Source organism: Citrus sinensis, chromosome 8, assembly GCF_022201045.2.
Source record: "Citrus sinensis cultivar Valencia sweet orange chromosome 8, DVS_A1.0, whole genome shotgun sequence".
In the NCBI taxonomy this organism is placed as follows: Eukaryota; Viridiplantae; Streptophyta; class Magnoliopsida; order Sapindales; family Rutaceae; genus Citrus; species Citrus sinensis.
In genome coordinates this window covers 30,150,285-30,174,298 of record NC_068563.1, presented here as the reverse complement: position 1 = coordinate 30,174,298, position 24,014 = coordinate 30,150,285, and the positions used below count along the sequence as shown (strand labels likewise).

Here is a 24,014-nt window from a genome sequence, read left to right as displayed (position 1 = left end):
ACAAAGATAAAATCCACTCATCAATAGCAAATAAAAAAATTACACTGAAAACAATTGGAATAAATTTTATTGAATTAGTATAACCATAAATTTAATATTCATTCTGGGATATATATAAACTTCTTTTATTTTCTATTATAATATTTGTTTACTTCACAGGTTAATTAAGTAAAATTATTTTTCTTGATGTGGATTAAGTTAAAACAAAATAAAAAATATATTCTTACATTATTAGAGATATATGATATATCAATAAAATTAAATCTAATTCTCATTCTTATACATACTTCATATAGTTTTGAATTTTACTTTTTATTTGTACTTAAAGAAACATTTAGGACTATAGTCAAAGAGTTTGGGAAGGATGCAAAATTACCTTATTTTATAATAGATTTGAAAAACATGAAAATAATAGTTTTTCAAAATTCGATTTTGAAAATTAGTTTGATCCTTTATAAAATTTCACATTTATCATTATATGTATTATATAAACCCAAAACTATCAATATTCAATTTTGAAACAAAATTAGTGAACATATAAGGAATCGTTATTATAATGAGTTTTTATTTTACATTTGTAAGTTTTCCCCCACTTTTTCAGTAACCATCATATTAGTTTACTTGTTTTATCTTCTATTTATAAGTCGTATGCTTCATTCACATAATTTATGTTTTATTTTACACTTAATATTGATTTACAAGTTTTATATTACATTTGTAAGGTTTTGTTTTGTTTACCAATAATACACTAATTTACCACTTCTATGAATTTACTTATTTTACCTTACATTTGTAAGTATTATGTTTCATTTACATAATTTATATTTTATTTTTCGCTTAATATTAATTTATAAGTTTTATGTTAAATTTACATGTCTTATGTTTCATTTACGTAATTTACGTTTAATTACCGTATTGATGCCGTAATTTTAATCACAATATATATTCAATTGACAAATGTGATTATAAGAGTAATCATCTTTAAATTTATTTTACTACATAACTTTGATATCTGTGTGGTTGGATAGAGACAACTAAGAAATAAAGTTGATGTTATTACAAATTATATAGGTCAAACATTGGTGATTGGTTACCAGTAGAGAGGTTGTAACCTGTCACTCTTAATTTTTACTAGATCATATATATGACTAGAAGATGTGTAATTAATGATTTAGTTGATAATTTGCTCATGCACTAGTGACTAGTGACATTATTTAGTTAATAATTAACAACAACTTCATCAATATAGTTAAATTAAACTTAATTTTTAAAACTTTAAGTTGGTGTTTGGTTGAAAGGAGAGGATGGAGGAGATGAAAGTAATTTGAATTCTTTTTTCATTTTCATTGTTTTGTTTGACATAATATATAAGAATTTAATTTTTATTGTAATTTAATATCTATCATAATGTATAATTTGAATTCCATACCAAAGAGTGAAAAATTCAAATTCTCCTTATGTTGGAAATCAAACCTTCCAAAAATACCCCTCCAACTTTTTAACTTATTTAATGTAATCAAATAATTATTAGTTATAATTAATATTTTATCAATTTAAAATTATAGATAATTTTTATATTAATTAAGTTTAAGTAATGATTTAAACAACTTAATAAAATAAATTTATTTATTTATTTAATATGAAAATATAGAAATATAAATCTAATAGTTGTCGGGCTGTTGGATTGCCACCATGGCTACTGTCACTAACACGTGCAATCTCACCGCTAGTACCGTTGGACTCATCGACCAATGGTTAACATTACTACATTGCCATTGAGATCAACAAATGTATGTATGTTGTTCAAATTCAATTCAAAATGTTTACAAACATTTAACTTCCACAAATCTGGAAAAAAGGAATGCAAATAGAAAATATCGTCTCGGAAAGCCTCACAAGGGATTATTTAAGACGTTGCGCTCTCCTCATTATTTTTCTAATTAAGTGAATTTAAAAATGACATTGGCGAGTGAGAAAACGAGCTTCAAATATTGTTTCAAAATATTTAGAAACATTTTAATTTCCACAAATCTAGAAAAAAAATCAAAATTTTCGCCTAAATGAGTTGATCTATTATACAGATCATTAATCTTTGATCATTTTCATATCATTCATGAGCTTATATGAGATGAAATGGCGGCGACTGGCATCGACTTCAGAGCGCAGCATATAGTGGCTTTGTTTTTTTTTTTGGTTTTTAAATGAAATTTTAAAATTATAATCTATGTTACTCCACCTGCCATAAACATTCACCACACCTCTATTGGACCATCACACACCCTTAAAATAATTCCAAAAACACAAGGCTCAAACCAGAGTTGTCTCTAAACCCTTTATCCAATCCCCAGTTACAGCTTTTGGGCAACCTGAAAAGGAGCAACTTTAAGACCAAAGGGCAGAACGGTCCATTGATAATAGGCATCTGGAATGCAAAAGGCAGTTATTGGTATTCAATTCTTTCCAAATTGTATAATTTAGAAAAATATTGTAGCCTCCAAACTCCTTGATAAAAACTCAACCAGTACCTCCACTGACTCTGAATCAGAATATGCTGACATTACGAGCATATTGATGGCAACTAAAACTGAAGATCTTCAACAATTGGTGTAGAAGTTGAAGCATTGGGATCTTCGTATAGGGTAAGAACATTTGTTTGTAGTGAACTCCAGAACTGGTGAGGAATATGTTTTTAACCAAATGAAGAATGTCAAAACCTATGAGTAACTTCTTTGCAAAATCTTGCAACTGGTAAGCCGATTGGAAAGAGATGTTCATGGGGAAGTTTCTCTGGTTGAGAGCTTTTGAAAGGAAGTAAAAGTCTTAGTCGGTGTGCTTTACTTTCTCAAAAGGTGTGCTTTACTTTTCTAATAGCATGTGCCTGCTTGACAGTTCTGTCTGTGTTGAGCCCCATGGAATAGGTTTTTAACCAAATGAAGAATGTCAAAACCTGTGAGTAACTTTTTTGCAAAATCTTGTAGCTGGTAAGCCGATTGGAAAGAGATGTTCATGGGGAAGTTTCTCTGGTTGAGAGCTTTTGAAAGGAAGTAAAAGTCTTAGTCGGTGTGCTTTACTTTCTCAAAAGGTGTGCTTTACTTTTCTAATAGCATGTGCTTGCTTGACAATTCTGTCTGTGTTGGGCCCCATGGAATAGGTTTTTAACCAAATGAAGAATGTCAAAACCTATGAGTAACTTCTTTGCAAAATCTTGCAGCTGGTAAGCCGATTGAAAAGAGATGTTCATGGGGAAGTTTCTCTGGTTGAGAGCTTTTGAAATGAAGTAAAAGTCTTAGTCGTTGTGCTTTACTTTTCTAATAGCATGTGCCTGCTTGACAGTTCTGTCTGTGTTGGGCCCCATGTAGGGCACTGTTTTTTAACCATGCGCGACAGCTGGCTTGTGTGGATGTTGCAATCATAGCAGTGTAAGAAGGCCTTGGAGTGTTTGGAACAGGTTGGGATTCAGGTGTTTGGATGTAGAGCATACTCAGTATAGAAAATTAGAGGCGAGCGTATCATTATTAACCAAAATAATTTCTTTGAGCCCTAGAAGACATTTCAGTTTCCTTACATCATGTTTCTCTAAATCTTTTCTCTCTTCTAGGGCTCAAAGAAATTATTTGGGTTAATAATGATACGCTCGGAAAAAGAATTGATCGAGTTGCCAGTCAAGTCTCTCAGACTGGAATTAAAGTTGATTCAATCAGCCATCGTCTTGATCAGATGTAATAAAATTTATTTACAAAAAAATAAATAATTATAATTACCTAAATTAATAACAAAATAAAATTTTGTTAATAAACTTTTAAAATAAAATTTAATTATAAATAAAAGTATGTTATTTCAAATAAATTTTTATTAGTTATTTATGTAAATATATTAAATAAATTTATTGACTAATTTTTTTGAATTATATTTGTAATAAATATTAAATATTTACCACTTAATACTAAAATTATCTACATTAAAAATTAAAAATTTCCTTTCTTTCGTATAATTACGTAACAAATCAAATATTAAAAAAATATTCCACTCTCTTCTCATTTCTTCTCTTTTACTCCGCTTTCTTCTCCTCTCCTATTATTATCTCACATTTCCAATTCCAAAGCAAACATTTATGAATGTGGGCCACGGGCTTGAGAACTTTATAACAAATTTACAATTACACAGTTTACACTGGACATTTGACCCCACTGAGCGGAGCCCACTGTAATAATCAGTCAGTAATAATTAATAAAGTAATTAAATTCGAAATTTTTTTCCGAATTCCGCTAACAATTAAAAGATTTGGTTCAAGGTTGGCCAGAGACTTTGCTTAACTCGTAATGGCCAGTCATCCAAAAATCGTCAGAAGGACGGGAAGAGGGATGAGATACGAGTCGCAGTTAGCTGTTACCGGTCACCACCAGGTTTAAAACGTTATTTTTTTTTGAAAACGTTATTAAAATGCCTTTAACCACAGCAAATTTCTCAATTTGTCCCTCAATTTTTCTCAGTCGCATTCGCATTCGCAGTCCCAGTCCAAAATTTCCTCCTCGCTTCTCCCAATTCTCCATCTCTCGTCCGAATCTTACGTCTCCTTCCGCCGCCATGCTTCTCCCGCAGAATCCCGTGCTCTCCGACGTCTGCGCTTCGGCTGTTTCCGCCGCCGTCGCGGCGTCCAGTCTCCGTCTTTGGGAAGAAACCGCCAGACGCGACCTCTTCGATCAGGTGTAATTAGTAAGCAAAATTAATATTTAAGAATGAATTTTATTATTTTATTTTTTGCAGTTAAAACTATTAAAATTGAGAATTTGGGACTCTAGTCTAGCGGCTTGCAAGTTATAAGTAAAAGCTGACTTGTCATTTGCGATATGAAGAACGTGCTTAGCTGGCTTTTCTTTTCTTTGTATTTTTTCTTCACCCAAAAAAAAAAAATTGCGATAATTATCAAACAATTTCAGTACTTAGTTAGTTCTATTCTGTGTTGATCAAAATTTAAAGTTTTTTGTTTCTAAAAGTTTTGCATGTGAGAGTGGTTTTGCTTAAAATGATAGCTGAACTGATTTTTAAAAGCCATATTTTGCATTTCGATTATGTTCTTATTGCACCGTTGTTGAGATTAATCTGAAATCGGCTGTTTTTCTTATTTATATTTTTATGTTTCAAGATATCTTACGCTGATTTTTGGATGGGTAGGAGATTGATTTTGCATTTCTTATACTTATGAATCAAAGTTCCATGTAGTGATGCATTCTCATAAGCAAGTGTTTTATCTGAGTATATGGCTAGCATAATTTCTTTGTTAAGGTCTTCCGTGTAATAACTGCCAGATGTTTTATAGATTTATTTGTCTCTCAAAGCAAAGTTTCAGTATCATAGATTAAATTAGAATGTGCTGAAATGGGATGGAAATTTTGCTCGTTAACTATGCTTAATAAATGAAAGAAACCAATTAATTGAACATCTCATATATTTTGTTCACTGACAGGAAGTTCTTATCCTTTACATTTTCTTTGTTTAGAAACTGAATAGGAAGCTTGTGCATATTAGTATCGGGCTAGTTTTCATGCTTTGCTGGCCACTATTCAGGTAAAAATCTCATGACTAAAGAAGTTTTATGTAATCATACTTCTTATTCTGCCTGATGAAACAGCTATTATTGATTATTGCAGTTCTGGTCCTCGGGGAGCAATTTTAGCAAGTCTTACTCCAGGTGTTAATATAATACGGATGCTTCTTGTGGGCTCTGGAATGTGGAAAGATGAAGCCACTGTGAAGTCAATGAGCAGATATGGAGACCGCAGGTTACAACTTTGAATGCTATAAACATTGTTGAGGGTTCCTATTTTGAAATTTTCTAAAGATACATGTTCACATAATAAGAAGTATTATTATATACTTGGTCTTGATCCTATATAGAGACATTTTTTTTTTTCATCGAACTGACCTAGCTACGTGTAACCTAGACATATTCATCAACTTGATTTTCTCTCATTGTCAGAAAAAGCATTTGGTTATGGCTCTAATTACCAACTGGGCTGTCACTAAATGATAATATCGCCTTGGTATGAATTGTAAGGAAAAGCTCAGTTGAAGCGAAGACTTAAAAATGACACGGTTTTTGGGTTATTTTTTGGTGTCTTTGTCATGACTGATTATACTAATTCTTTAAATGATTTTTCAATTTGTCCTTGGCTCGCTTCATGCTTCAGGGAACTTCTGACAGGACCACTCTACTATGCAATAACCATTACTTTGGCTTGTGTGATTTATTGGAGGAATTCACCAAATGGAATTGCTGCAATATGTAACCTTTGTGCTGGAGATGGTAAGGAAACTGAATCTTTGTGTATGCCAGTTCTATCATCCTTGTTTACTGGCCTTTCAGCTGTTCAATATCTTAATCTCTTCTCATGCAAACTAGACATAAAGAACTGTATTTGCACTTTCACTGATCTATTTGCAATAAATTATTGTTCATAAGCTCTATTTACTTGCTCTGCATTAGGTTTTGCTGATGTTGTAGGAAGGCGGTTTGGCAAACGGAAACTTCCCTACAACCAAAACAAATCCATAGCCGGTAGCTGTGCAATGGCATCAGCTGGGTTTTTATCTTCTATTGGGTAAGTTGTGCCTGGCTTCTTCATTCCTTTTCCTGTGATGGACAAAGTCTCTGCACAATCGAGTGCTTTGTTGATGATAAGCAATCTTGTGGCAGGTTCATGTATTATTTCTTCTCATTCGGATATATGCAGTGTAGTTGGGAGTTGGTTTTTGGATTCTTGGTTGTGTCCCTAGCCTCAGCGTTGGTCGAATCACTACCCATAAGCACTAAGCTTGATGACAACCTTACTATTACTATAACTTCTATGGCGGTAGGCAGTCTTGTTTTCTAGTATTAGGAGAAGCAATTAATGATGGCCAAGTTGTTGGAGCAATTATTTGTTTTATGGCCAATTCATGTTTTAATGATGTATCTTTATTGTCATTGTAAGATGTTTTACACTTTAACAAAATGTAGCGGTGATTCCACTAATGCTGTTGCTGTTCTGAAAGTACTGAAGGTCTATGAGTTGGTGATGGGCATTTTGCTTCATGGAGAGCAGAAATTCGTTCGCACAAATTTATTGCGTTCTATATTAGGGAATTTCATTTAAAGCCTGCTGATATTACAGTCTAAATCTGTTAGAATTTCTTGTGTTTCTATATTAAAAGTCTGTTGATATTACTGCCTAAAATCTGTCTAGAGCATGCGTTGAAAATAATATCCAAAAAGGAAGGAATCTGTGAAAATGTTGTCCATTTATTGAAGAAAAACGACCTTCTAACTTCATCCCGTTATGGCCTCTTTCTTCTCAATTTGGTCCAATTTTTTCCTTCGTGTCCATGGTAAGAACTCAAGAACGCGTACACTCGACTGCACTGTTGAGTGCTGATTGAGACACGAATGTTGGACTTGGTGAGATGTTCATCAGACTAGTTATGAATAGTGTTTTTTTTTTTTCAAGGGGAAGAAGAAAGAAAATATGCCAAAGTAAAAAACAGAGCAGAAAATCAAACTATATTCTTATTATAGATTCATATCAGTTGTCACGTACAAATATAACAAATAATAATACCCTGTTAATTAGTCCTATTTTCATTAGTGTTTCTATACATACAATAATTACACATCCCTCGAGTCGCAAAACAAAACCCTATTGCTATTATGCAATGGAAATTTTCTGCTAATAATTTCATTACTAGTCTGTAGCTGACACTCTCTTGCAGCAGCAGGCATCAGGTGTCCTCAGCCATGGGAAAGCAAAAGAAAATTTCCTCTTCTGCTGAAGCGGAATAGAAGAAGGTGCCGAAACCCCCGAGCTGGAGCCCGACTCAGAATTTCTGCTAGTACTGCGTTTAATACAAGGGAGAGCAACAAGCAAAACAAGGAAAACAGAAAAAGCAAGAACCAGAACAAGCATCAAAATTTCACCATGCAAGCCATAACGCTTATCTCCCATGAACACAATCTCATCTTCTGGCTGCTTTGGAAAATTCCCTGGAGCCATTGCTGGTGACAATCCAGCTGACCACGTCTCTTCTTTCTTCATGACTGCATTTGTGCGTGCACCAAAACCAAAACTATGTTTTTGTTTGTTTTATTTTGAGAAGCTTTTGGAAGGTCAAGAACGATTATGTTCATCTTGTGATATAATTATATTAGATAGATGATTGATGTCGAGACAAAGGCTTTGTTGTTTCTTTTGGAATAAGCTTTGTGGGCGGCTGTGGCCTGTGAGCTGGACCCTCTTTCTTCTGTGTTCGTCTCAGCCTTTCAATTTGGTTGCAAAAACCACTTGTAATTAATTTGTGAATTATGGCAGAATTGCTTTGCTTGGCTGGCCGCCTGCCAATCCTGAGTGAATGTTAGTATGTTACCAGTATTAAAATGAAACAAAAGTGGTTCGATTCATTATGGTGGAGCCAGTCAAGATGGGTTTAGAATTCTTTTCAACAGAATCGACAATTGTTCACACCCTGCAGCACTTTATTAGAAACCAATTAATTACATATTTACTCAACGAAGAAAATTAAAAACAAAAATATTATCATATAATTAATAAATAGATAAAAAAATAAATAAACAAAAAAAAACAAGTGCAAACAAAATGATGAAAGTTACATGGTGAGTCTTTATCGCATATCTTCCTTTAGAACGCTCGTCTCAATAACGAACGATGGACCCACAGAAAACAAAGCTCTAATAGAAAAACGACACGTGCGTCTGCGGATGGTGCTCCTCAAAATTCTGAAAGGACACTCTAATTAAATAAAAGATCAAGTTTTGATCGCAGCCACACCTCCCGCGCGAGATGACGTTGAACGGGTACGTCGGTTTGTTTTTCGCTGGGAAATATGTCATTTTTTTTTTTGTTTTTCACATTAAAGAAAATATATTAAGAAGGGCACGAGATTCTTACATAATTATATAAGTTAAATCGATTACTGAATTGCATCGTAGAGTACATAATTATAATAATAAATCATAAACTTATTTAGGACAATGAAAATTTTGTGATTCATATAACTTACATCATTATATATTTATATGTAAAGAATAAAAATCCTATCTTAAGGCATATTAATTTTACAACTTTTTTTTTTCATTGTGTTAAAAAAAATCTAATATCCGAAAGTTATCGTTTTATTCTTTATATTGAATATTGATAAAATTTTTCAATTAATATATACTACTATATTAACAACCCACTATTAATATTTATTTTTAAGTGATGCAGGTTTTATGTATAATTAAATTTAAAGAATAAATTAAATTACTTAAATAATAATATCTTATATAATAAAATACAATATTAGAAAACTAAAACAGAAAAGGGATATTGTCATTTATCTACCGGAAGTTTTCTGATATATTAATTAGTATCAAAGTTTCTTGAAAACTACATTTTATCACCTAATGTTTAAATTGTTATCACTTTACTACTTAACGTAGTTAAAAATTTGCTAATGTCATAAAGTGCATGTAAGGAATTCCACGTTGAAGCCAAAATGCATCATTCAATTGTGAAATTAACAAATCAAATTGGTGGTTCTGCCATTTTCAACGTATGTTAAACTATTCCTTTCATGCTCCCTTATGATTTTCAGTAGCAAAACAATCAAAGTAACTTAAGTTTTTAATGCTAAATGAGATGAGTGAGGCCCAAACTTGAAATGGCTGTGACATATTGAACACATCAAATTGATGAAATGGAGTTTAGTTTTGAGTTTACTGATGTGAGGTAAGTTCATCAAAGTTTTCTTTTAACTTTTGAACTATTACAAGTGTATAAATTTCGTGCATGTCATTATATGTCAGTTTTATATGTGTTCTTGATGATTATTATTTGATTGTGAAAACCCTAGACATTAACATGCTTAGTAATGTATAATTATATGAATTACTTTGGGGTTTTCGTTGTAACCGACTTTAATACATTGAAAAGATAATGATGGTGTTGAAAATTGTGGGGGAAAAAAGTCACATTCAATATGAACATAAATACTAAAATTTGTTAACATACCGTTTCCAACTTTTTTCTTTACTAGGCTAAATTCTGTTATTGTTCTTTTTAATTGTTAGCTGATGTGAATTTGAGTTCTATTGCTCATTGTGAAATGTATATTGCTTTGGTTTTCTATATTTAAGTTGTGAATTCTGTTATTGTTCATATTCTAGTAGCGATAATTTTTTCTCATTTTTAATTTTGTAGATCATGTTACTAATACAATTAAATATAATTTACAAAGAGGAAAGACATTATAGAGCGTTGATTGAACTTAATGAATACACTCTATTACAAATGAAGAATGAGGTAATAAAGATTACAAGTGAAGATGACTTAACTACTCTTCAAAATGTGTAGTTATTTGTCACCAACTTAGAGAACGAGTAAATGGTTATTATAGATTTTGAGGCAATCTTGTAGATTCAGCTCATTATACATGGCTCGTTGGAAATAATAGTGTTTAAGCAACGATATTGCTAAACATAAGGCCTAATTTACTATTTGGTGGAATGCTACAAGCCATGCTATATAACTTAGGAGATTGACTATCTGCAAAACAAATTACATGGGTGATGATAGTGGAAATGAGCTAACATCTAGGATTGGAAGCATACATGGACAATAAACAAACCTAAATGAGAATTTTTTTGGCATGGGATTGATGATGATGATGATGATGATGATGAAGTACCACCTAAGACATACATGTAGCACAACAAACCTGAATGAGAATATTGGGCATGAGATTGATGATGATGATTGATTGTCAGATTTTAACAAGGAATTTGTTGTTGATAATAGTTCTAAAACTTACCAAAACATACTTGATGGTGTAAAAGTTAGAAGATTTATTTGATAATAGTGATTACTTTAGATATGTGTTAGGTGAAATGATGGTAGATGCAGGCTTTAATATTACAATGGAGTACAACTTAGGAGATTTTACGACAACTGTAAAATGCTTCATTGGTTCTAACGGTGGCAGCTGCGAAATTTACTATTGAGTTAGCCATTTTTGTTATTACTTTTCGAGTTTGAAGGACTATTGCTATAGAATTTATGAGGGTTCACCTACCCCCTAAGAAAGATAAGGGTGGATTTATAATCAAACAATTGCAAAAAAAACATGATTGTAAACAAACAGAAAAGTCAATAAATGTGACTAGTAAATGATTAGTAGAGAAAATAAGGAGTAAAGTCGCTATGGGTGCTCATACAAAGATTTTTATTCTTCATAAGTGCACGCGTAAGACTTTTGGTCTAAGGATAGAGAATCTGAAACTGTATAGGGCTAGAGAGAAGGCAAGTATAAATATTTATGAAGATTATTCAAATGTTATGAGGACCTATTTTAATATTTTGTAATGATTCACGAGTATAATCATAGTGCAATTTGTAAAGTGTTTTGCGATGCAGTTACTAAGCTTGATAAAGTGTTATTTCAAAGATTATTTATTGCTTCCTAACTCATAGAAATGCACTACACAATAGTTATAGGCCATATATTAGGTTAGATGGACGTCATTTGAAATCAAAATATAATGGAGTTCTATTAGCTATTGTAGGTAGAAATACTAATAATGGCCTATTATCATTAACAGTGTGTGAGAAAGAGGACATTGAAACCTGGACATGGTTTTACAGTAATGTTTAAGCGAATATATGATCAGGTTACAGAGATCTTTGCGATAGGCCAAAACTTTCTCCACCAGAGATTACTAAGAAGATTGGAAGACCAAAGACGTTAAGGAAGAGAGCAGCTACTGAGGCAATGAAAAAAAAAAAACTAGATCATTCTATATTTGCAGCTCTTTTTGTAGTGGGACGATCGACAATGTCAAAAAATGTCGATTAAGGTCATCAATAACAAGAGAAATAAGAGATCAAAATCAAGTGTCAACCTATTGTACGTACTATTTTAATTACTTATGCTTATATTGAGCTTAATTCTTTATTGTTATATATAAAAATTTAAATAGGGTGTTATTTGACTGAGAGATAGTTCTAATGCAGCAAATATTTCAAAGAGGACAAAAAAAATGTTAAATGTTGATTTGAGTATAGAAGAATTTTTAGTTTATTGTTGTTCTTGATAATTCCTTTATAGGTGGTCCAGAGGAGAGTTCTATTATTAATAAAGAAGATGAGGTAATAGAGGAAGAGGGGCTTCTTTATTTACTATTGCTAGAGGTAGAAAATGTATTGTTCTAACATTGATGTTTGATATTAGGAAATAGCTAATACTTGTCTTAGATTATCAAGTTATAATTTTTTTGTATACGCCGATATAAAAGTGATAATCTTTTTCAAAATCCAACTCAAGGTTCATGAGCTTCACAGATCGTAGATGGTTAATGAGGTGTTAATATTATCATATTTTAAATGCACAAACTCTTATTAGTGCTTTAGGCTATTACGTATTTTGAATGCACAAATTATTATTAGTGCATTAGGCTATTAGATATTATAGATGTAAAAACTAATAGTATAGTGATAGACTATTATGTATTTTGAATGCACAAACTGTTATTGCATTACAATATTATGTTACATTTGGAAAGCACATACAATTATTAGTCCATTAACTATTCAGAAAAGTTTAATGAAAATACTTTTGATTTTCATTAGATTTTAAACTGCAACTATTTAATGTTACAGACTTTTCATGTCTATATTATTGCTTTCTCATGCACATGCCTACCACAAAGCCACAAACAAAAAACTAAAACTAATTTTAGTTTTGCTTCAATGCATCGTAACCTTTCATTTATCTTTATTGCGTCTTCAAGTCATGAGCACATGTGGTATTACGCATTTCTACATCTTCTTTTGCTGCTCATTCCCAAAAACTATACTTTTTCAAACTGCATATCCAAAATAGTTCATTAGGAGTTTTCTAATGTAATAGATACCAAAGCACATGCTTGCACTCCACAATTACAATATTTAAGGAAGCAAGTAATTTTTGTTGGTTTGTTAGGCTGACCTAATAAGTAAGATCAATAAGGGGATTTCCGCTGGCAAGCAAGGCATAAGAGCCATTCCCGACTGGCCTATTTAGTCTTCTAGAATTGGCACTTGAGTTACTACTAGAGGCCACTGTTTTATTTGGATTTATATGTGTGAAGGTTGAAAGTATGTTTGGTTTTGAATGAAGATTGCAAGGATTGCAAGGAGGTAGATGTTTTGTATTTGAATGAACTATAGTGTTTGCATTGGCTTATAGTTGCTGTTGTTAAATGATAAAAAGTTAAATTTGGAGTTTTTGCCTTGCCATTATAGTGTTTGTAGTGGTTGCGGGTGATGCTAAATAATATTATCAAAATTGAAGTATTTAGCTTGTATAAGTTCGAATTTGATATTTGAATGTACAACAGCAGATTTATATAATCAGAAAAGTAGCTTTTTTTTTTTTTAATCTAATGGCTACTTTTATGGCGTAGTTTTGTAAGTTTTTTTTGTAATTTCTTTCTTTCAAAATGATAAAATCAACTTTTAATTTATATCCTATTAAATATTTAATTTATTTTTAATGTTTTGATGATAAAGTGAAACCAGCTTAATTAAAATGTAGTTTTCAAAGAAATTTTAGAAATAAATTGATATGCCACAAACACGAATGATAATATCCCAACGAAAAGGAAAGGAAAAGAAAATTTCTACGTGGCATGCGCGGATTAGTTGTCAGTAAAACGGAGTGACAAGGCTGTGCGCAGGGAATTGGGAGCAAGACGCGATAGGGGCAACGTAAGATCTCTCTCTCTCTCAGCCTCGCTGCTGCAACTCTCCCTCCGCCCTTCAGTTTTGAGGTAAGCTCTCCCTCCCTCTCTCATCTGCCGTTCGCTCAATTAATCGCCAAATTATCGGAGGTTTCTCTTTCGATTTTATCCTTCAATTTTAATTTCAGCTGAACAAATTAGCAGTCAATTACAATCACTGTGATATTAGTACTCTAGAGAATTAATTAATTTTTTGTTGGTAGATTAATGCTGAATCTGGTCTTGATTTTTAATTCTAAAAGTCATTCGCTGCAGGTTGTGTAATATTTGCAAAAATAATTCGCACACGTGATTCGACTCAAATTCAATTCAACACACACTGTCTTGATTTGAACTCTCTCATGTCCTTAACAAACGATGATAATATGTCCGCTCATTCTCAGGTATAACGTTTTGGGTTATGATTTGTTGACGTGAATGGAGATGTTTTTTTTTTTGCTTTGCTGCTATTCATTTTGTTGAGTTGTGATTTCAGGTTTCGTCTCATTTTTTTGAGGACTTATTGGATTCGATAATTGTTGATGTTGCATCTGAGTGTCACCGGGTAGCTAGGTTGGGGCTTGATCGAAATTTTGAGGAAGAGGAGGAGGAGTTGAGGTTGTCAGCGCAAGCTCGCGCCAGGGTAGCTGATTCGAGTAATAATGGTGAAACCAATAGCAAGTATGTTGTTGATATCTTTGGACAAACTCATCCTCCTGTTGCCAATGAAATTTTTGAATGCATGAACTGTGGCCGTTCCATTGTTGCGGGGAGGTTTGCTCCTCATTTAGAGAAGTGCATGGGAAAGGTGATCAATCTATTACCTCTCTAATATATCAATTCTCATTTGTAGTACTGTATGTATATTATTGCTAGGTGAGTCTTTTAATTCTCATCATCTGTGATTCCCATATTCTCATTTTAATCCATATGCTTTATTATGTTCCTTATGCTTTGTTATGTGTTTCATTCTCAAGATGCTTCTGTTCTTCACTTCAGGGTAGAAAGGCGCGTCTCAAGGTGACAAGAAGTGCCACAGCTGCACAGAATCGGTACACACGAGGCAGCCCTGGTTCTTCATACTCCTCTTATTCGAATTCCACGGGCATGAATCGCTTATCCAATGGAGCATCATCTGGAGTTGCAGGCGAGGAGTACTCAAATGGATCATTTGAAGAGTTGTAATTTATGAGGAGTACTCGAATGGATGGATCGTTTGAAGAGTCATGAATTATTAGACAAACTTGAGCAGAGGAGACTGACTGACTAATACAAGTCATAGCTGAGTCACACGGGCTTATGCATCTTGTCCATGAATCATGCCTCAAGAGGTTTTTCCATTCTTCAAGTTTAGATCAAAATGCTTGATATGATGTTGGTTGTTCTAGGCCTCTGGCATCTCAGTTTATTCTGTTTGAATGTGTACTTATACTGATTGGAGTTTGGAACCAACTGTGATGGAAAATGATAACAAAATTACAAGTTTCTAAAGCTTCATTGCATGATATTATCCCAATAATATTACATGCCAGTAGAACAGGGCACAATAGAGAAACAAAGCGGATCAATCTTTCATCACACTTGAATTTTGGGGTTCTATTCTTTTGTTGTTGAAGATCTCTTTGCTATGTTGAAGCACGAATTTTGTAGATTTACAGAGACGATCGATCTTTGTTGAATAAGGCTAAGACACAACGGTGTTCATAAAAAAAAGCACTCCAATTTTGATGCCCAAATCAAGATTAAAATTTAGAAATAGGAAACGGCTGTATACACCCAGAGTAAAGGGTATGTAAATGTATAAATTCGTAGTAGACAAGAAGGTTACAAATTGCAAACTAAGGCTGTTTGTATTTTAATTTGACGAACCAGCAAACACGTAATACTCAATTTTGTTTTCAAGATTGTCCGCCCTGTAAAGAAAACCGAAGGGAAAGCAACATGAAATGTTCGTTAGCAAAATGATTGTAATGCTCTGCTCTCGGATTCTTCATCGAGAAGTATCTTCTTTAAGATTTTCAATTTTAATCCATGAAAAAACTTTTACTCGAGAGAATTGCCATTAGACTTAGAAACCCTTGTCTTCGATTTTTCCCTCGTTCACAAGCACCCTTCCACTTCTACGGGGGAGATAGTGCCGAGATCCTCAACGTTAAAGCTCTCTAATTCAGGCCGTATTCCACTGTCAACAGCGATTATAGCAGCACTTTCAACTCTAGGATTTCTTTTAACAGCCTCCGAAAAACCCATCAAGTCTCGTTATCTAGTCATCTGAAGTTGAATCATTTTTCCTGGAAAAACTCACACTAATCCATGCCTGGAAATGATGTCAAAGCATATTGTAAATAAACTACCGATTCAATCTATTAAAAAATTTACGCAGCTAAAGTTTCCCCCCTGACTTACCCGCAATCTTTTGTTGCTCTAGATGTGAGATTCGCAGCAAATCCATTATAAATCCTCTTGTGAAATGGAACCAGGGCGTCGTTCACAGAGCTGGAGTTAAAAAAAGTGAAAAATGAAACCACATGATCATAATATTATCTTGAAGACTTTAAGTACTCAGTTTCAAAAGAACTTACCTGCTCTCAACAACTTCTAGTAGAATGCAAAGATGATGCGATGTACATACCCAAAGAATCTTTTCATTTAACGTAAGACATCAATTCTCTTTAATGCATTATTTCTGCATTAAAGAAAGTATTGCATATTGTCTTGGAACAACCATGTTCATCCTGTATCAATGAATTAACTACCATGGAGACAGATACTATTTGAGTAAACACTTTGCCAATTCAAGCATGTGCATGTGTCGTCAAGTGTTTGCAGTCTACCAGTGAACTAATAAGACAACACATATATCTCCCACAGCAAAGACGCAGCGGACAACAGTTAATTACCCACAGATAAATCCCTAAAGAGTACTTGTAATATTGTGTTATTAACAGTAGGGATCATGATGAAGTAATGCAATTCGAAATTGATGTTGTAACCATCATATATATGTTGTCTGAAGAAAAAAAGGACAGTTTGATGTATTCATTTTCCAACAGAGTAGTAGCTTGAAGAAGCATTAACTCGTATAACTGAAGTATTGGCACAAGATAACAAAAAGCTATTTGCCTGCAGTCAGTTATTCACATCGAAGAGAACAAATTATAACGAGCAAAAACAAAATTACATATACAGGACTAACTAACAAGCCAACATATGTGAGAGTGTGTGTGTGTATGAGATCAGCATTGGTTACTTGTTTCTTAAATCATTGAAAAAATTACATAGAACTAACAACAGACTCATCCATTTGATCAATCTCTTCAGCTACAATGTCATCATTGTGGGTGGAGTCAAAGTTGTGTTCTACAGGATTTCTTCCTGATGTTAGCAGCTTCTCAGCCACATTTCTTTTCAGATTATGAATGATGGAAAAAATCCTGTTGAGCTGTAAGTATTAAAGGACCTTGCTTTTGCTCATCTATAATCTGAAAAAATGATGTACTCGTTGAACCTGCAATGACGTAAATAGTTAAATGACGGCTGCCCCAACCTCCTCAATAGCAAGGCCTTATTATCACCACCGAAATCTGAAACATTAGTAATTGGGCGATCAAAGGTAAACTGGACCTACGCGCGTTTTTGTTTCTCGTCATCTTTAAATCGCATAATACTGCATTAATTCATATGCCTTGTTCTGTTCCTTCATATGTGAGTTTCATCGTCAACATGCTTTTGTGTTCCACTTCAGGGTAGAAGGGGTCTCAAGGTGACGAGGAGTACCACAGCTGCACAGAACCCATTACATGCAAGGCAGCCCTGGTTCTTCATATCCTCTTATATATTCGAACTCCAAGAGCATGAATCGTTTATCCAATAGAGCATCTGGAGCTGCAGTTGGGGAATAGTCGGATATAATTTGAAGAGTTATGATTTATGAGACGACTCCAGCAGAGGAGAATGACCAACAACAGCAAGTCATAGTTGAGCATGTGCATCCTACACTAATTTCTGAGTCCAACTGCCATCTCTGCGGGTTTATACTTAATATAAACTAGGTTGTATTTCATGTCTCAATGGCATAAATCCAACTTTTCGGTTCCATAATTGTAGTAGGCAGTGTTTGCTTTAAGAATGAACCAATATGGCTTACCCCCATGCTGCACTCAAGCCTTTCATTTAGTGCTTGACTCAGTGGCTTAAAGTTCAACACCTTGGGCTATTTCACCTGTGGGACTGCTCCTGTGTGGATTCTCTCCATCAACATTGACAACTATAAACTCAGGACTAAAATCACAAAAGACATAACCAAAACTGCCCCTAACTTCGGCCTTGGTGATGGCAGAGGCCATTGAACTCTATGGCTTTATCTAGACTAATATCAGTGAAGACAACAGCCTGCACCACAAGAAAGTAACTCACAAATAATGAAAAAACCGAACACACAGACTGCTAAGGTTACTAAAAGCTAACTAAAGGCTATTATGACTAGGCTCACATGTCCTAACAGTTTCCTTCGTAGCTCAAATACAGCTGAACCAGCCTAGTCATGAAGAAAACATTTTCATAGACTAGATTATCTTGAACCAGTTGTTTTCTAACAACAATTGAGCCATCAAATCCTGCAGCAGACAACAGTTGTGAACACAGGCGTCTGCAAATGAAAGCCCAAATCATTGGTAAAAAATTTAAATAATAACATTTAAAAGTTCATCGAATAATTAGTATAATTTACAATTTCCATGGTCACATGAATTCAAATTCTGAAAGAAGTAGGGGCTCAAAAAATCCATTTGAGTTTTACCCACCAGCCTATCTTTTAAAAGCAAAATAAAAAAGGAATATCAATTTATCATAAAAGAAAAAGAAAAAATTAATAGTCTAAACAATTTCAACTGAAAACAATATATCCAACATATTAAAAAAATTCATTGCTTCCTCATCACAAATCCAGTTTATAGTAAAGCTGAAAATATGGCTCATCTGATTTGATTATAATCCAAGTTCAATAGGGAAAAGATTTCTAATCAATGAAGATAGAAAACCATTAGTAAATACCTCACTTTGATTATAATCTCCTTGCTGCTTTGTTGATTTAAGTAATAGATCAGACTCAAATCAAAGATAATGAAAATTGAACAGTTCGATGCACAACAATAAGTGAAGAAACAAACTCAATAGAAGTCAGGGAAAAAGGAAAAAAAAAAAAACAGAAACCTCAAGAGCATTCTGTAAAATCTCAACACCAATTTGCTGATAAGTGTTTTTAGGTTTGAACATATGCTCAACACCTTAGAGGCATGTAAAAGTGCAACCCCACCTCCTGCAAATACATCAAAACATATATATAAGGGAATAATGATATCCATCAACCCAATAAGAAGGGCAGAACAAAAAACAAAGAATACAAAGGCTTACCAGGAACAATTCCTTCTTCAAGTGCAGCCTTGACAGCAATGCGGGCATTATCAAGTGTAATATTCATTTTGTGCAAATTTACTCCACTAGCTCCACCAAGCTTATGTCGAAAAAAAACTCATGAAAATATGTTTCTATAAGAGCTCGGATAAGAGGTCAAGATTCTAAAACCAAACCCTGATAAAAGGTCAAGATTCCAAAACTAAATAGTAAACACTGAAAAAACAAATGTTCAAATTTCAAAAAACCGTGGCTTAAAAACAGCAGCACCACAGGAAGGCATCCGAACCCTCTTTTATAATAACACTTTTTTATCACGGTCTTGCCCAAAACCTCGACAACGTGGTGACTCTTTTGTGGATCCCAACTGTAATCTCAGCTGTAAAAGCAATGACAAGAGCAACCCCAGTAACTAATGAATATAAGGGAGAGTGATGAATTGTTGGAAGAACGTTTGAAAAAGCCACAACAAACCTCTTCACATCTCTTTTTAATGTCTTCTGATTTACCGCATCCAAGAATAACATATAATCCTCCTTTGATATTGTAACCCATAATAACGGCAAGGGATAAACCACATAATATTAGAATGAAACACGCCTTTACATGGTCCAAAGCGAACACTGGTACAACAATGACGCAGACTTAAAAGATATACCATTCAATATCTCACCTCTTTGCAAGAGCCAAGTACTCGCGGCATCAATTTAACATCAAACCCTCCAGTTACAACCTAAAAAATAAAGTCAGGAATACCAATTTACGTATCACATCGAAATGAAAAAAGAAGAGGGGAAGTTGCTGAATATACCTACCTGGCCTCCTGTGAGAACGGTAAGGTCTTGTAGGATATCCCTCTTATTATTTAGTTCATGTGTAGAAGGTTTGACAACACAAACCCTCATCCAATTCAAAAACATAACATAGTTAGATACATACGATACAAACATTTTGTGCAATAAACTAAAAATTGAATTATATACGATATTTTATGTCCTTTTTTGTCAGTAAATCTTTTATGTATTCTCTTGTAATTTTGTTTGATATTAGTAAATTTCCATGACATCTTAAAAAGTGCATGTAGATATAACACCAAGTAAAGCTAATTCTCATGTCCAGTCTACTTTTAACAATTCTGTATTTTGCCAAAAAACTTTCATTACCTGGGTTGCAAGACAAGTCTTATCTAGGATAAGAAATTCTATCACATCATCCATTTCAACATCCTCAGCAACAATCAATAAAGGTCGTCTCTAAGAAAGGGAAAAAAAGGGGGGAAAAAAAAAACTCTCAGTTAAAAGCAGTAATAAATGAACTTAGAACTTTCATTTTTTGCATACATATTCTTTTAGAAAAGAAATTTGTTCTATTGCTTGCTTGAGGACATTCTTGTTTGTCATTTTATTCTCATGGATTAAGACGAATGGATTATTCAAAACCTGGAAAAAAAACAACAATTAGTTATGTTAGCACAGTCTCAATTTACTGATTAGTAACAATGTACCAAAAGTGAAAAGTTAAAAAAAAAAGGGCATTGTAATTTATAGATATTAAAATGCTTACACATGTTTTGTTCTCTTTGTCAGTGATGAAGGGGATGCATAGCCCCGGTCTAGCTTCATTCCATTAACAAACTCTAATTCGTTGTCCCCTTTTTCCTCATCCTGCACCAGTTTTGATGGAGAACAAAGTCATCGTATTGTTAGATAGTTGAACAACTCAAAAATTTATGAAAAGTTAGAAGCTATTTAAAGATTTTTCAACAGAATTAGTGCATGTGCAGGGCTGCATTTAGGGGTGGTAATTTGGGTCAAAATTCGTTTATTTGATTCAATTAGAAGCGAATTAAATAGATTTAATTTGAAAAAATTGATGTGTTTAATAAATAGGTGAATTTGATTTGATTCGTTAATTAAACAAATCGAATCCGGATTTGAAGACATTGATTTGTTTATTGGTTTAGGATTCATTTTCTAACAACTAATTTTTTTTTTTTTTAATTCCTACACTTCACTCTTTTTCCAAGTTCATTCCACCGCTAAAAAAGAAAACTCAAACGAGGAGGAGGGAAATTCAATAGGAAACATATTAATGGCAAACAAAAAGAGGAATCGATTACACAAACTCAGTAAGCAACATACAGAAATTCGAATTAGAACATCGTCTCCAGCTTTCTCTATAGAATCGGCTATGAGGTCACCAATCAATATATAGGATCTCATTGGCTGATGTTGTTCCAACCTAGATCGCAAACACCCCAACACAGTGTGAAAAACAAAGACAACAACATAGAGAGTTTAAGTCCACATATATAATCTCCCAACTCCAGAACTAAGCACTCAAATGGTAAACCTGGGAAATCTGTTCATATGACTTGACCGATCGGGCTAAGCAACATAAGAGTTCTTTTAACTACGAGAAAACCATCCTCAACCCCCTTCATTATATCGTGAATATCCACTCCTAATTTCATCGCCTTTAATGCTCCAATTAATAAGGCTCTGAACAAGACTGGTAGATATTTTATGCCTGCAAAATTATATATCAACCTTTAAATAGGTAACCATGCAAATCTGTCATCTGTGGGAGATTCTAATGACAAAAAAAAGAAAGCCAAATAATATTGCAAACAACATGGCAATGGCAGAAGCCACGGTTTTAAGCAGTAGTTGCAAAGTACCAGGCAAACACCAAAGTCACATGCATGACAAGCAGGATTTGCAACCTCCTTGATAAATCTTGCACAGCCACCGTTTCCAACAGTAAAAGCCACAAAACTTTCGACTGTAAACATTAGGATCCTGCGGCAGCGTAAATAATAAAATTAAACAAAGATATTGAAGCAATCTGAAATTATTGATGGAATTGAAGAAACTAAGAAAACCACATGAGCTAAATATTCAAACGAAAATGATGTGCATACTTCAAGAAGAGACGAAAAATATACCAGTCCATTTTCTACTAACCAAGGTGTATAAACTCACCCTGAATTTAAAATCGGTTTTTAAGAGAAAGGTACTGCCATCCACGGCAGCCCATCGTGCCTAACTGGTTGACTTTCTAAACCATGATACAATCTAAAATACTTTCTAAAAAATTCAAAACGGAAAAAAAGAAAAAGAAAAAGAAAGGAATAAATAAATAAAGACAATTCCGTTTCATTAATTGGACCTACATTTGAAACCAGCATTCCAACTAAGGTTATGTGTTTGCAGAAAAAGGGGGATCAGATGAGTCAGTCACTACCATCAGGGAGCGCTCATCAAAATGAACGTGTTCGATAACAAAAATTCTTTGGCCGTCATAAACTTGTCGGACAATACTCTGACCATAGCTTCTACGCATATATATTCAACCTACTACCCATCCGATTTTTAAAATTAAAGGGGAAAAAATCAAAAGTTTTCCATTAAACAACTAGAGAAGTTACATATATTATATAAGGAAATAAGAAAATCTGACCGGCTGGAATTGGATGCTGTTCTTGGTCAATCCGCAGCCCATCGTGACTCTTACGTAAAACAACCAGACAGAAACTGAAAAATAAAAACAAAAAGTAAAAGCGAGATAATGCGAGTAAAATTCAGATGGCGCCATACCTGAATTTAGAGGCGAGGCTGGGGACAAACCGAAGCATGGCGGATACTTATTTTATAACTTGAAGAATCAGAAGGGTGTTATGAACAGAGTATCTAGCGATATCGAAAGTGTTAACTGATCAAACTGTCAGATAACATGCGGATGCGGCCTTTAACTGTTGTCTTGCTTAAATTGCATTTTACCAAATCTCCTGAGTTGAGTTGTTTGCAACTTCCTTATCTTATCCTTCAAGTCATAATTGTTGAAATAAAAATCGAAATTATTATAATAGAAATTATATTGTAGTGACTAGCGTATGATTTTAGCTTTTGTCTAAGATGAATTAAAAAAAAAGCTAATGATAATTTAAAAAATGGTAGAAATAAAAATACTTCGATCTCATTTACATTGTCAAAATTATGTTAGAGCAACCATGACAATGTTTATACATTAGGTGTTTTACATTATTCCTCTGACGGTCGTGCTCGAATGTATCTTAGAGCCAAAGAAGACTAACTACTAGTACTCGCATCTAAAAGGAAGACTCTTCATTTTTAGGACAACGTCATACATACGATACAATGCCTCCATATTGTCGCGGACCGCCAAGTTTCCAAGCGGAAGAGGTTAAATATATAAGCCAATGTGTGCTAGCTTAGCTTGATTCTAGAAGGTTCCAGCTCGAGTAATCTCTAGCACCTTCTCTATACTTGTACAGAATTCTATAGAGAGTGGTAAAATGTGGTACATAGAATTCTTTAGAGCACTCTAGATATTGTTAGACATAAGAGCTCTCACCAAGTTATAAAAGCTCTCTAGACTTAGAATATTCTAGAATTAGGCAAGGCTCCCCGTAAATACAGCTTGGCACTTGCCATTTCATCAACAAACAAGAGCAACTCAAGCACTTGGGAGCAAGCTCTCAAAGCTCTCTTGTACACATACATGATACACTCTTGTGAATAATATACATTCTCTTTGGCTCAATTGCTCACTCTTCTCTCTAACTCTTCCGCAAGCATCTTCGCTTAGTTAGTCAAGAAGCCCAAGACTTACTTAGTAACTTTCGGGCAAGAGTTGTTTATGTACCTCACGGGTTTGTTGCAAAGAATACTCATACCATGATAATATGTTCAAGACTAGTTCATTTATTTTATCCCTTATTCTGTTTTTTCTTTTAATACTACTTCAACTTGTATCACTTGTAATTATTTTACTTTTCAACAGCGATATACAC

The 24,014-nt window shown here is 33.7% G+C and overlaps 3 protein-coding genes and 1 long non-coding RNA gene across 6 annotated transcripts; 2 read left to right on the top strand and 2 right to left on the bottom strand.

Moving 5' to 3' along the window:
• The first annotated feature begins 4,245 nt into the window (after positions 1-4,245).
• On the top strand, positions 4,246-7,012 carry LOC102607196 (probable phytol kinase 3, chloroplastic). 2 transcript variants are annotated; one of them, XM_052432061.1, is made up of 7 exons: positions 4,246-4,403; positions 4,491-4,704; positions 5,498-5,565; positions 5,649-5,780; positions 6,189-6,304; positions 6,485-6,599; positions 6,695-7,012. In XM_052432061.1, the coding sequence occupies exons 2-7, from the start codon at positions 4,585-4,587 to the stop codon at positions 6,870-6,872; spliced, it is 729 nt and encodes a 242-aa protein (XP_052288021.1). In that variant the 5' UTR covers positions 4,246-4,403; positions 4,491-4,584; the 3' UTR covers positions 6,873-7,012. The 2 variants fall into 2 exon arrangements, with proteins under 2 accessions (XP_052288021.1, XP_006488562.2); XM_006488499.4 differs by having other exon boundaries at positions 4,285-4,704.
• Positions 7,013-7,527: 515 nt separating this feature from the next.
• On the bottom strand, positions 7,528-8,442 carry LOC127899105 (uncharacterized). The gene has a single exon (XM_052432062.1). The coding sequence runs from the start codon at positions 8,067-8,069 to the stop codon at positions 7,719-7,721; it is 351 nt and encodes a 116-aa protein (XP_052288022.1). The 5' UTR covers positions 8,070-8,442; the 3' UTR covers positions 7,528-7,718.
• A 5,268-nt stretch (positions 8,443-13,710) lies between these two features.
• LOC102606607 (SAGA-associated factor 11) lies at positions 13,711-15,277 on the top strand. 2 transcript variants are annotated; one of them, XM_006488497.3, is made up of 4 exons: positions 13,711-13,837; positions 14,063-14,190; positions 14,283-14,594; positions 14,786-15,277. In XM_006488497.3, exons 2-4 carry the CDS (start codon positions 14,149-14,151, stop codon positions 14,969-14,971), a joined length of 540 nt encoding a protein of 179 aa, XP_006488560.2. In that variant the 5' UTR covers positions 13,711-13,837; positions 14,063-14,148; the 3' UTR covers positions 14,972-15,277. The 2 variants fall into 2 exon arrangements, with proteins under 2 accessions (XP_006488560.2, XP_015388919.2); XM_015533433.3 differs by having other exon boundaries at positions 13,738-13,837; positions 14,050-14,190.
• Positions 15,278-15,333: 56 nt separating this feature from the next.
• LOC102631199 (uncharacterized) lies at positions 15,334-23,377 on the bottom strand. Its single transcript, XR_008050957.1, has 10 exons — positions 22,798-23,377; positions 22,661-22,734; positions 21,340-21,999; positions 20,362-20,862; positions 20,014-20,098; positions 19,872-19,931; positions 19,673-19,734; positions 19,199-19,577; positions 16,193-19,103; positions 15,334-16,103 (listed from the first exon to the last, which is right to left on the bottom strand). It is a non-coding gene; the product is annotated as an uncharacterized LOC102631199 (long non-coding RNA).
• Between the last annotated feature and the right edge of the window lie 637 nt (positions 23,378-24,014).